The following is a 12995-nucleotide window of genomic DNA, read 5'->3' on the forward strand; positions in this document are numbered from 1 at the left end:
TAATCCACTGAGAGTTAGTATGTTTATCTAAACAAACGTGGGATTTTTTCAACGTAAAAGTGATTATTTTATGGTACCAATTTTATCTAAACTCTTTAGATGGTTTTAAAACATTAGTTCATTGGACTTAAGATTATAGTATTCAATTTTATTAATAATTATTTAATAATATCATTAAAGAGAATATAATTTTAAATTATAAACTACAGGTTTTATGACATAAATTTCAACGAAAATATGCAATATTTAGAGTACAAAAACATAATTCATATACCCTACAAAACCACCAAAACTTGACTTTAAAAGAGAAAAATCAGCACAAGTCTAGATCTGAGTTCAGAACGTTGGTACTAATCCATGACTTCACTAATGGTGACAAATTGAGAAGTCTCTATAGAGAGTTGTGCAGCAACTCCCATGGCTACTGAAATCAATCCATCTTGCAAGTCCACGACTGGAACTTCTTTATCTCTACCTCTCATTGCATCCAAAAAGTTTAGGTGTTCCAAATAGCTAGATCCATGATGCAGACCTTCGTACCTGCATATAAATTAACGCAACATGTAACAATTTAGTTTATATACTTAAAAGTTTATAAGAATGTTCTCCCTAATCCCTAACCACAAAAAAAATCTTTTAGATAATGGCTTCTTTATTGTTTATAAACACATGAAATCCATAATCAATTTATTGATTTAGTTTATGAATGTAAAAGATCTTTCACGAGTTTTGAGGTGTAGGAACTAAAATGTGACATATGTTCTATGAATGTTAAACTAAATGGACTAAATTGTCTGTGAGGAACTAAATTATTACTTCAGGACCAACGGGTGCTTTTTAACTGAATTGAGTAGATATGAAGTATATATTTGTGGATTGAAAACTGTGTAAGAGCAGTTTAAGATAAAAACAACTTACTTGATTCGGTGATCCTCTGCTTTTAACGTTTCGACTCCATTTCTTCCAGAAACTCGAGTGCCAAAGCGAACAATGTTTTCAGGAACAAAAGCCTCGCCCTATTACCGAGTTTTTAACACGACTAGAAGTGAAAATTTTACAAAGTTGACGTTTTTCTTACGGGAAAAATTTCTCAAGTTTGCAAAAGAGTAGAATGATGTGGAGAGTTTTCTTTTACCTTTCCAATATCACCAACAACGGATATCTCCTGTTCGTTTTTACTTCCCTCAGCAAACATACAAAGATCCAGCATCCCTCTTGAACCATTGTCAAATTCAACTATTACATAAGCATTGTCAAGTATATCTGGTACCTAACAAAAAGTTCGGAAAATTATAAAAAGTTAAGAAATTATAGTTTGGAAAAGGATAGATTTTAGCTACTATGGTTTCAAAAGTCGACGATAGTTCTTACGGTTTGATAATGGTTTAATAAAATCTTTATAAATAGTCTCAACAATTTACCAAAACATATGGATTAAATTCTAATCCTAAGCCAAAGTGAGCTTAGCTTTTACTTTTCTCCTAGAGGCGAGGCTTTGTTATTTCATCCCTGTACTAATATAACTTTCCTTGAGAATGACCTTCAGAACAAAATCTTTGAAGGCTGAATAAACAGTCAAGTGCTAAAGACTTTACCTTCCCATCATACATTTCATCTTTGTGATTAACATCAATTGCTCCAGATGCCATTAAACGGATAGGGTTTGCACCTGCAATCAGTCTCATAAGATCAAAGAAATGGCAGCATTTCTCTACCAGAGTTCCCCCAGTATTACTATTGAACCGGTTCCAGTTGTTGACCTACTGGAGGAGCGAGTCAAAACATCAAACTTTTAGTTTATACAGTATTAAGCATAAGAGATTTAAAACTTACCTTAACCAAGAAAGGAAACCGATGCTCACGAATTGCCACCATTTTAACTTGTCCAAGACTCCCACTCTTGACTATGTCAATCAGTTTAGCAACTGGTGGCATGTATCTGTATTCCAGTCCAACTTGAACTAGAATATCCTGCCTCTTTTTTGCGGCCATTACAACCTAGATCAAAAGATCATCTTAATCTTTATACTTTCAATAAAATTTAAGGGTTTATTTTCAAACATAACTAAATGTACAAAAATATTTACAAATATAGCAGCATGTCGGTCATTTAAAATAATTATCCGAATTTCACACACTAAATGCGTTCTTTCAATAATTTTTAAATGTGGTTCTTCAATGTGAATTTTTATCGAAAATCATGAATTGAACCATTTCGATAAAAATTCACATTGAAACTGAAGTCTCATGGTATCGCAAGAAAAGATAATAAACCAACCTTAGAGAAATAACGAATATCGTTTTTACTAGAAAGGAATAACTCTAAACTATGGACCAAAAATAGTGTTATTTTACTAAACTGAAGTAGATGCTCGTGATGCTAACAGGCCTAAGAGCTAAAGTGGGAAGTACAAAAAGCTTGACATGCTTATCAGTTATCAGTGTGTGTAAAGGAAAATCCATCTCACGAATTCAATATTTTAATGCTAATATTAACACTTCCTCAAGAGTATCTTTGACACCCAAATATTCTAGAGTTCGATGAGTTGTCCTATGCGTAAAAGTTGAATCAAACACTCACGGCATAAGGAAAATAATGCTGATATAGCTGATGTTTTCACAGTAAAACTGCATATGATTGCGAAAAAAAGGGATAACCTCTTTGCAGTGAGCAACTGTTGTGCATAATGGCTTCTCCACAAGTACATGATGAGGTCTAGGATGATTGATGATATCCATGAGAATTTGATAGTGAGTCATATTTGGAGTTGAAACAACCAATACATCACAAAGTCCACTATCCAAAAGCTCTTGGTGCCCTGAGAAAACCTTTTCAAACTCTCTATTATCAGAAACATTGCTTAATCGAAACCTGCTCATAGAATGAAAAGTTAGTTTATGGAATTTGGGCTTTTTTAAGGAGAATTTCTCATTATTCAAGAGGATAGTTGAATTTGAAGAGCAGAAATATCACCTGCATAATGTTCTGTTCTGTACTATATTAAAAGATCAAAAAGGCTCCAAGTGTTAGCTATTTGTGATCTTGAGAAAGCTAGAAGAGAGTAATCATGTTCTTATAGCTTTGTAATGGTCAATTATTCACCATGCATTTAAAACAAATATATTTAAAGAACTGTGCAGACAGTTCCAACTTCCAAGACCAGATTATCACACTATGGCATATCACAAATCCAAAACTACTCTCTCAGAACCAACTATTGAAATTATTCATGAATATGTGATACCGTTCAAAGGATTCAATATTGATACTAAATATTCATGAATATTTCTAACATCTTTTTATAAATAATCGTATAAGACAATATCTTATCTATTTAGTCTGCTGTGAATAGAAATCAATATTGTAACCCTTGCTTAGAACTTGATTCCACCTGATGAACTACTTCCATGAAACTAATTAGACTCTGTCTAATAACCATTTCATTTGTTGTTTATTTTATTTTTTTAATTTTTGGTTACCAAACTCAATCCTAAATACAAAATTGAAATTGAGCATGTAAGAAGGAAATTCGGCGTCAAAAACAGCCATCAAATCGAACAGTGGCAACAATCACACGAAAATTAAAGCACACTAAACTAAATACATACCTCCATTTTCCATCCAAATGATCGAGCTAAATCAAGGGCTTGACGCTGTGAAGAAGCGTGAGGGTCAGCTATGGCAACAACGGCGACACCTTTATCTTGAAGATGGAAGAGATTAAGGAGATGTTCTCGGCCCATCATTCCGACTCCAATGATTCCATATTTGATCGTTGAGTGAGGAGAAGCCAAAGAAGCCATGGATGAGAATATTGGGAAGGAAAGGAAGTGCTTTGCAGTTGCTTTCTCGTTTATTATTTCAATGGCTTCTCTCTTCCTCGCAGTGAATGACGTCTGTCATCTTTTCAAGCCGCTTTGCTACCTTCCCGTTGGATATTTTTCAATTTTTGTTAGGAAATTGCGAATTTAATTGGTCCCAAAAAGGAAAAAGACAATAACGAAAAGTCCATTAATGATTATTGATTTTCAGCATCTAGATTGGCTTGCTTTGTTCTTGAGATTTGAATAATCTTATTATTTTTTATTGTTAAATTTTGGGAAGTTCTTCCATGACTAACAGGGTGGGGGCATTTTCTTCTTATTGAAATGTGTTTTTTCTTCTTTTGTGAAGAAATTTAAAACTGAAATGTAGTAATTCAACTTTTTCGAAAACAGAGAAGTGGCAAAGGTGAGGGATTTATTCCGAATCATTCATGGTGTCCCATAATCCTTGTTCCAAAACAATTGTTAGTGTTGTTGAATTTTGTTTGGGGTCAGATTTTTGCTTTTGAACGAAAGGGTGTTTTCAATAGGGCATTCATAGACCACCGTTCTTCTGAAGCTCTAATCAGACATTGTCGCAAAAAAGTCATTGTCATCACCGTAGAAATCATATAACAATCAAATAATAATCGGTGTAATTAACAAACAGTATCAAAATAATAAGATAGCTATCAATATCATTGTTAATTAGATAACAATCAATATTAAACAACATTCAAATAGCAAATAAGTACAAGACTCTAGTATTTTGATTGCAATCGATATCAAGTAACAATCATATAACAATCAATATTATTGATAATTAATTAGATGACAATGGAATTATATTTTGTAATAAGATGATAATCAATAACTTATCCCGGAGTAGAGCATGTGTATTTCAACTTAAAAGATCAAATGAATCAATCCAAACAACTACACTAAAGTGCCTATTTTTTCTATATTAATTTTCTACCAATTTTATTCACGTGATATTTTGAAAATATCGATGAAACATCTTCAACAAAAGTTTAATATACCATAAAGTATATTTACGAATAAATACCTACTCTCATCGATCACAGTTCATTTTCAAAATTTTCTTCAATACTTCTCAAACTATTTTTTTTATTTACGAAAAACAAGAAATAATTGTCTTTGTTTGTAAAGAATTATATCTATATATGCCCTTCGATACAAATTTACATCCACTATAAGTCATGTATGAAGAGATGGACTTTTCGGATAGTTCGTTTTAATAACTCGTGTTGTTTTTTGTTGTCAATTTAAAAATGATTGATGTAGATAAACTTCTATGATATTTCATTAATAGATTAATTATAATGATCTTAGTTGTACATATAATTAAATTGTTTTTTTCTTTACTATGGTCGTTATGATTGCCTTTTATCTCTACGAGAGGTAAAACCGTAACGGTAACAATAAATTTGAAATTGGTCTTTTTAACTCAGTAAAGTTGTAAAAGCATAAACATAGTTGAAATTGGGGCCAAGTAGCATAGCGAAGCTTCGTATTTCTATTCTTCTCCTCATATTCCTCCCGTTCTCTACAACCGTATCGTGTCCGGCACAAATTTCCTAATACTCATAAGAGTTGAGAGCTCTACAAAGAACAACAGTGCAAAACAGAACTCATTGCTCTCATAAATTCAACCTAAACGAAGAATGAAATTTAGGGCTCCGAAGACGATTTTCATATTGCCTTCAACATCCTGCCACCTGAATTCTTCTCTTCGTAATCACAATCGAAGCTTCGCTTCCGTTTTCAGAAGGTTTCAAACTTCCCTACAAGCTCGAGCTTCTGTCGGTGGCGGAAATGGCAGTTCTTCTCAAGGTAGTTTTTGTAACCAATGTAGCTTGGGTGTATTTTTCTGTAATTTTAGTTTAGATTATTAAGCATTCGAAGAGTATGTGTAGGCGATTCTTATTTGGTTCCTGGTGCGACGGTGGCTACCTTACTAATGCTTGGTGCACTTCATGCTCGTCGGCTATACGATGATAAGAAGGTATACTGTTCTAGTGTTAGTCTCTTGAACGACTTATTCCTTCAGGATAGAAATCGACGGACTTCTTAGGTGATTCTCCATCTTAGTTTATGATATTAGTTTGTCTCTTTTCATGTGTTTTCTAAAACAATCACTTGTAGCCTGATATTGATTTTCTGCAGCGTGACTTAGTTTATTGTCGAACTGTTTATTGGTTTCAGAATAAGAAAAATAGGAAGAATCGATTTTTGTCTTGTAAGATATGGAGATTGATGATTTAGCTGTTTCAGAAGTGAATCTCTCTATCTTTGTTCAGGTTGAAGAGGCACGGGAGAGAGGCATAGAGCCCGAGTTCAAGTCGGACATTAAAGTACAAGACTTACACAGTGATAATATGATGTTGAAGATTTCAAATTCTTTTTTGTGAAAATATGTTTGTAGCTGGCCTCATTTAGTCTGAATCTCCTTTCAATTGCAGGCAACGTTTTTGAGATTGATACCTTTACGTTTAGTTTCAAGATGCTGGGGTCACATAACTAATGTGGTGAGCAACCTTCCAGTTCTTTTTTGATTTCGACAATATTTCCATGATACAATCAAAGTAAAGTCATTTCATTTGTCTAAGCCTTATATTTGGTCCTCTTGATTATCTTATTACTAAAATTACTATGGAAAAGTTTTATCCATGTGAAAGGAGGGGGACAAAGAAAAAAAAACTGAGACTACATACTTCTACCATTTTACCCATATTTGAGTAACATCTCTAAGGAAATCACATTTCTTTGATATTTATGCTATGTTTTTCTTATAAAGACGTATAAATAGTCTCCATAATTCTTTTCTTTTCTTTTTTTCTCTTTACTGTTGTAGTGTTGACATTGTATGTGATGTTATGTTGATTTGGTTTAGGAACTTCCTATCTGGCTGCGACCATATGTGCATAGGGCATGGGCTCGGGCATTTCATTCAAGTATGATTATTCACCTTAATATTTGTACTCATTTCTTTTCATTGAACTGGATTTTTGTTTCTATGTGTTGGTCATTATTTTGGATTTACGAATACTTTTACTGAAAATGAAGAGGATTAATTAAAGTTATTATCTGTTTTACATTATAGATTTAGAAGAAGTAGCTCTTCCTCTGGATGAATATGCTTCATTACGTGAGTTCTTTGTGCGCTCCTTAAAGGATGGTTGCCGGCCCATTGACCCTGATTTACAATGTCTGGTAACTGGTAACCAGGATCTTGAACATTAAATCATCCTATAAAAGTTTCATTCTCAAAAACATCATTTGAAGTTTATGACCTGCTAATTGTCATTAGGTTAGTCCGGTGGATGGTACAGTTTTAAGATTTGGTGAACTGAAAGGAGCAGGTGCAATGATCGAGCAAGTTAAAGGATTTTCATATTCTGTTGCTGCTCTTCTTGGTACTGGCTCTTTACTTCCCATGATGGCAGCAGGGGATGGCAACGAAGAGGGCAGTGGACAAGAAAATAGTTCTGCTGATAGTGGGAAAAGATCATGGTGGAAAATTTCTCTGGCTTACCCTAAAGTTTTGGACCCCGTCTCTACATGGTACGGAAATACTGAAATACTCGCACTCATAGGCCAGTCTTTATTGATGTGTTGGCATGGGAAGGAAAAAAAATTATTGCTGCAAAACAAAACATGATTCGAGAAAAGAAACATTACTCTTTTCTGAACTTTCTTAAGTAGCCTCCCTCCCCCGATATCTTTTCTGTGATTTCATTTGGTATGCATTTTATATCTATATATCTAGAAGACATAAGATGTACTTTGCCGATTCTTATGATGTGCATACTGTTATAAAGATTAATGAATTTCTCTTCCCCATCCTTTTGTTCGTCTTAGTATTAGTTGAAGTTTTAATCTTCTTGGGAAATTCATGTTCTTCGAAGGATGAAGTTTTTCCACGTGACAATTTACTGATTTGCATTGTAAATTTTCATTACAGCCCAGTGAAAGGTCTTTTCTACTGTGTAATATACTTGAAGCCTGGAGATTACCATCGAATACACTCACCAGTTGATTGGCAGGTTCTTGTTCGGCGCCATTTTTCGGGTAGTTGTCTTATTGGAAAATTGTTTATATTTTGAACAACAAAGAATTATTCTCATGGTGGTGTTGACCTTACTTGCTAAACTATCTAGACCCAGTTCTCTAATTCATTTCTCTTATGAAACCTGGTCTTCTTTATCAGAAAAGAAAAGTTTTTTATTCATCAACCATCTTGTTTCACTTTCCAACTATGATTTTCAGGTCACCTATTTCCTGTGAATGAGCGCGCTGTTAGAACTATAAGGAACTTATATGTTGAGAATGAAAGGGTACCTTCCCTGTCTCTTCTTTATCACTCTCCTTTCAAGTAGGGGTGAACATATCTAAAACTGCTTGGTTTATCTACTAGTCTGTATGGTAATTCAAACTGCTTTATTTGCTTCAAATTTGTGACCCAAATTCCTAAGAACCTCATTTCCTCGAGAAAAATGTGTGAATTATCTAAATTTTTGTTCGAAGTTGCTAGCCAAAATTTATTTTTCACTGGTACTAGCCCTTTAAGTTATCGTTGGTGATGTTGCAGGTTGTGCTAGAAGGTCTATGGCAGGAAGGATTTATGGCAATTGCTGCTATTGGAGCAACAAATATTGGATCCATCGAGGTAACCATGCTTCTCCTTAGAGCTGATAAGCTATTAGCTATAAACTCTGAACTCTATTATATGAAAACCTGACCAAGAAAGTGGAAAAAGACGGTTTGGAAATCTGAAAATACATTTATAATTGTCAAGAGAGTGGATGTGCAATCTGGGTGATCAATATCTCTCTCCAAGGTTGCATACCAAAACTCATATGAGCATGTTTAAGAGTTATTTTGAAACTCATATGAGCATGTTTAAGAGTTATTTTGAAATTGTTAAACTCACATTTGTCGCATTTAAAATTACATTTAGTTACTCAAAAAATAATTTAATATATAATTTTATACTTTTAAACGTAACTTTTATATCATCAAAATTAGTTTTGAATAATTTTATACTTTTAAATGAAACTTTTATATCACCAAAATTAGTTTTGAATGAGAAAACATTTAACAAGATAATTTTAAAAATAAACAAAATGACTTTAACCATTACTAGGTTACTTGTGATTGCAAATTCTTTGGTCTTAACCATAGAATGTTTCAGGTTTTCATTGAGCCAGAGCTTCGTACAAACAAACCGAAGAGAAGAAAATCACTCCATTCAGATCCTCCCGAGGAAAGGGTATATGAACCTGAAGGCGTGGGGATAATGCTGAAAAAGGGGGATGAGGTATCTATTTTGAGTTTCTCTTAACAACTTTATCTAAACTTGAGAATGATTTTAAAATGTTAGAATCTCTGCGTTAGCTTCGACTACATGAAAATCACATATAAAATTATAATACCAAACATCAGACATTATATTGATTTTAATCAAACGATTAAAGTTGTGATTTGCTTTTGCTTATCGACTGCATAGTAACTTTGATGTGTGGCAAATGCTTGCAGATGGCAGCTTTCAACATGGGATCAACGGTGGTACTCATCTTCCAGGCTCCTGTTTCTAATTTACACGAAAATGTTGCCTCCAGATCAGAATTCAAGTTTTCGATTAAACGTGGAGACCGAGTCCGAGCCGGAGAAGCACTGGGAAGGTGGAAATAATTCTTAACGAGATTTGACTTTATAACCTTCTTTACCTATTCACTCTATCTATTCATATACAGTACTCTCAGGACAATTTTCACAACAAATATACTAATATTATGAGTTGTTGCTTTCTTTCTCTTATTCCAACCTCTATAAACTATCATTTCTCCTACTTGTGATAATGGTTTGGATATTGATCATTGTAATGATTCTTCTAAGCATAGAATGAAAAGAAAACTGATTAGTCGCAGTGCAATGTTGATTCAAGTCTGATATGGCTAAACCTAAAATCTTTGAATTGAGAAGTCACTGATGGGAAAGAGAACCTTAAGGACCAAGAAAGACTACTTTCATGGCTCTATGAATGACTGTCATCAACAGTAACCACACAATTCTTTCAGCGATACAAAACGACGATGCCTTAATTGGATTAGGACTATAATCGTGTTAGTTTCCACAGAAATTTGAAATCTCAATGCATTTTTTACATTACCCTGTGAAGAATAGCATCACCCTCCATTAGCTGAGACCCCAAAACTGAAATAGAAGCGTCTCTTCCTCTATGGAACTAAATCAAGACTTTGGTCCTGAAAATTTCAAATTTCAGATTTCCCATTAGTGTTGCACAAATTAAAGCATCAATGTACTACAAAAGATCTATAGTTTGCTTACAAGCTCTTCCACTGCCCTTCTTTAAACTACACTATTAGTCCTTTCTTAAAACTTATAGAACGTTACGAATAAGAATCATGTGACTTTTACATTTTGATAGCTCTCAATTGACACAGATAGGAGAGGGATATCTTAGACCTGAAGGTCAAAAGAATTATGGAATAATTTCCCTTCGTCGAATCTTCTTCCATCAAAAATCCAAAATGATGTTCCTCCATGAAGATAAGAGTAAACTTTTACATTTATGGAGGTTAGAAAATGCCTACATTAATTATAAATGAGTCATGTACGTACAATTCCCAACGATGTTCGACTATGAAACTAAAAATGGGCTACAAGGACTAAGATTTCACAAGGAAAAAGAGAATAGGGAGTTGTTAAAAGGGCAATGGAGCAGGTATAAAGCACAAGGGGAATGACATTATCATCATATAAATTGTTGATTCTGCAAATTGAATGTCTTAATCTAACGCTGGACAACCACTTATTATGAGGAAGATGAAAATTCCTCCCACAATATGCCTCTCCATCCATTACCACCTATTTATTAACATTGCCTTTCCGTCACTAGTGAAATACTAATAATAGAGGCACAAGCAGATGACTAACTTCGGCAGCAATGAGGAGAGAAGAGGATATTGGGAGGTCAAAGGAAAGAAAAAATGAACTATTTCAGTGTTTTCAAAGAAGAAATGGAACCTTTTCAAATGAAGAAATGAAAAGAGAGTAGTGCTCAAAAGATACATGACTCAAATTTCGCAAGGGACTGATTAAAAGCAAACATAATGCAAAATAATTGCAAGGACAGTTAAGATAAAGTGAAGGCATCCAAAATCAAATCAATACCAATCTAACAAAAAAAAAAAAAATTAGGAAACGACTTGGAGAGAGCACCAGGAGGATGGTTTCGGTTTAGCAACTCAAACTGATCAAACCAAGGAAGGAATTTGCTCTAAAAGAATCTCAGATTCCTTCCATCCATAATTCTGAAAGGAGATCTTGAAAAAGAAGCCTAATAATTTGTAAATTGAATGACTAAATCTGTCCACTGAAGTTTTCAAACTTTCAACACGTACCGACTCAAACTATACCTAGAATACGCATACCAATTAGTTACTCAAAATATCCCACTCTCCCTCTACCTCCACCATGCACAAAACCCATTCAGGATCATGATCATTTGTCAGATTTCTATTTTTAGTACAACACTGGTGATCGGGGGATTCAAACCTCCCACCTTTAGACGATGGGTCATACCAGTTACCGCTAAGCTATGCTCATTTTGACATCATTTGTCAACTAATAGGTCCACTATGAGTTCAAGCAGAGAGCCTAAACAAAAGTAGCCAATGAGCTAAGTAAACAAGGATCTCCTATGCTAGACCTAAAAGTTTCGCTTTAGCATACTCTACATAATCATTCTTTTCTCGATCTCAACATCCCTAAGAGATAATTCGGCGCAAAACGAGAAATTCCCTTCACCTTTAACATCCCCAAGAGATAATTCAGCACAAAAACTTCATTTAGGAATTTACAAAGTGAATTCAGACAGCTGAATACTAATAACTAACGCTAGAAGAAATAAAACCGAGCTACGAAAGCCCATAAATCAAGTAAATGAACAATTGAAGGACAAATCGAACTTCATATTGACCATGATTTTGCAATCATAAACAGATCACAGAAATGATTAAATTAGACAGAGCTAATAATCTAATAAGACAAGTAAATTTCATAGGCACACCTACGTCTGTTTGGAGTAAGAAGAAGAAGAAGAAGGTCCACGCTTATTCCGGAACAGCATGTATCCAAGAGGCAATACGACTCCGATCATCATTATAACAGCCCCAATTATGTATCGGAGTGGACTGGGCGGTTCCACTTCAATGAACGTGCTGAACTGCGAGGAACGAAATCAAGTCCACCGGATCAGAAATTCAGGATTTCCATAGCATAAGAAAACGAAATTTATACAAGAAGAAGAACCCTAGAATATGAGATTTCCAATTGGTTTAGTGTTAAACGAGATCTGGATCTTAAAGTTGGAGAAACTTACAGGCATTTGTTGTTTAGAGATCGAGAGGATCGAATAAGGTTGAAGCCGTGGATTTTGGTGAAGGGAGGAAGAAGAACCGCAACCGTTTTATTTCACTTCTCCATTCCTGATTTCTACTTTGTGTTCTAAGGGTGTCTTTGGGAGCATACTATTAAATTTTCATATATGATTTCGTGATTAGATATTTAATATATAGAAATTCAAAATAATTATAATAATAATGACAAACATGTTCACTTAATTTGAAAACATAAATTTAAATTTATTTTTCAACCTTTTTGTTTTCTTAATTTTTCATAAAGATCCGTAGAAATCGAAATTTAATTGATATTTCCATATAAATTTTGGTAAATTAAGATTTTGATTGACATTTATGTTTTAAACATTATTCGAAAGTGATTTTTAGATGATTCAAATCACTTTTCCTTAATTGACATGAACTAAAATTGATTTTATAAAAGTATAAAATCATTTCAAATTGATTTAAGGAATTGGGCGATAGATGATTGATGGAGTATTACCGTGGTATTTGTAATTTTTTTAAATTCTAAATAATAGAATAAAAGATTATTGTTGATTATCATTTCAATAGAACATAATATCGTATATGTTTTGAATTTCTTTTAATATCTATATATAAACATATATCTAAATTAATTTATGTGGAACTAAATATAATTATTGTCAATTCTAAATATATGAAAATCAATGGTAAGAGTTTAGTACCAAACATAAATTTGATTATTTAAGAACTAATTTTATA

General features: G+C 33.6%; 3 protein-coding genes across 3 annotated transcripts; 1 reads left to right on the forward strand and 2 right to left on the reverse strand.

The window, feature by feature from the left end:
- Positions 1–174: 174 nt before the first annotated feature.
- On the reverse strand, positions 175–4094 carry LOC103482599 (uncharacterized). The gene is made up of 7 exons (XM_008438837.3): positions 3610–4094; positions 2659–2829; positions 1834–1998; positions 1596–1760; positions 1136–1270; positions 919–1016; positions 175–540 (listed from the first exon to the last, which is right to left on the reverse strand). Exons 1-7 carry the CDS (start codon positions 3802–3804, stop codon positions 351–353), a joined length of 1119 nt encoding a protein of 372 aa, XP_008437059.2. The 5' UTR covers positions 3805–4094; the 3' UTR covers positions 175–350.
- Positions 4095–5332: 1238 nt separating this feature from the next.
- LOC103482601 (phosphatidylserine decarboxylase proenzyme 1, mitochondrial) lies at positions 5333–9645 on the forward strand. The gene is made up of 12 exons (XM_008438840.3): positions 5333–5658; positions 5742–5830; positions 6126–6179; positions 6288–6353; positions 6719–6779; positions 6929–7038; positions 7136–7389; positions 7790–7896; positions 8095–8162; positions 8417–8494; positions 9020–9145; positions 9364–9645. Exons 1-12 carry the CDS (start codon positions 5490–5492, stop codon positions 9517–9519), a joined length of 1338 nt encoding a protein of 445 aa, XP_008437062.1. The 5' UTR covers positions 5333–5489; the 3' UTR covers positions 9520–9645.
- A 134-nt stretch (positions 9646–9779) lies between these two features.
- LOC103482600 (uncharacterized) lies at positions 9780–12388 on the reverse strand. Its single transcript, XM_008438838.3, has 3 exons — positions 12233–12388; positions 11925–12076; positions 9780–10091 (listed from the first exon to the last, which is right to left on the reverse strand). The coding sequence occupies exons 1-3, from the start codon at positions 12236–12238 to the stop codon at positions 10073–10075; spliced, it is 177 nt and encodes a 58-aa protein (XP_008437060.1). The 5' UTR covers positions 12239–12388; the 3' UTR covers positions 9780–10072.
- Positions 12389–12995: the final 607 nt, after the last annotated feature.

This window comes from Cucumis melo, chromosome 9 (assembly GCF_025177605.1).
Source record: "Cucumis melo cultivar AY chromosome 9, USDA_Cmelo_AY_1.0, whole genome shotgun sequence".
NCBI classification, from domain to species: Eukaryota; Viridiplantae; Streptophyta; class Magnoliopsida; order Cucurbitales; family Cucurbitaceae; genus Cucumis; species Cucumis melo.

Bases quoted from the DNA above. Each gene is read 5' to 3' on its own strand.
- LOC103482601 (XM_008438840.3), top strand. From the start codon at position 5,490: ATGAAATTTAGGGCTCCGAAGACGATTTTCATATTGCCTTCAACATCC. The intron at 7,390-7,789 runs GTACGGAAATAC...TTTTCATTACAG, and splicing joins TTGGACCCCGTCTCTACATG to CCCAGTGAAAGGTCTTTTCT. The intron at 9,146-9,363 runs GTATCTATTTTG...AAATGCTTGCAG, and splicing joins TGCTGAAAAAGGGGGATGAG to ATGGCAGCTTTCAACATGGG.
- LOC103482599 (XM_008438837.3), bottom strand. From the start codon at position 3,804: ATGGCTTCTTTGGCTTCTCCTCACTCAACGATCAAATATGGAATCATT. The intron at 1,999-2,658 runs GTTATCCCTTTT...CTTTTGATCTAG, and splicing joins CAGTTGCTCACTGCAAAGAG to GTTGTAATGGCCGCAAAAAA. The intron at 541-918 runs GTAAGTTGTTTT...ATTTATATGCAG, and splicing joins GCAGAGGATCACCGAATCAA to GTACGAAGGTCTGCATCATG.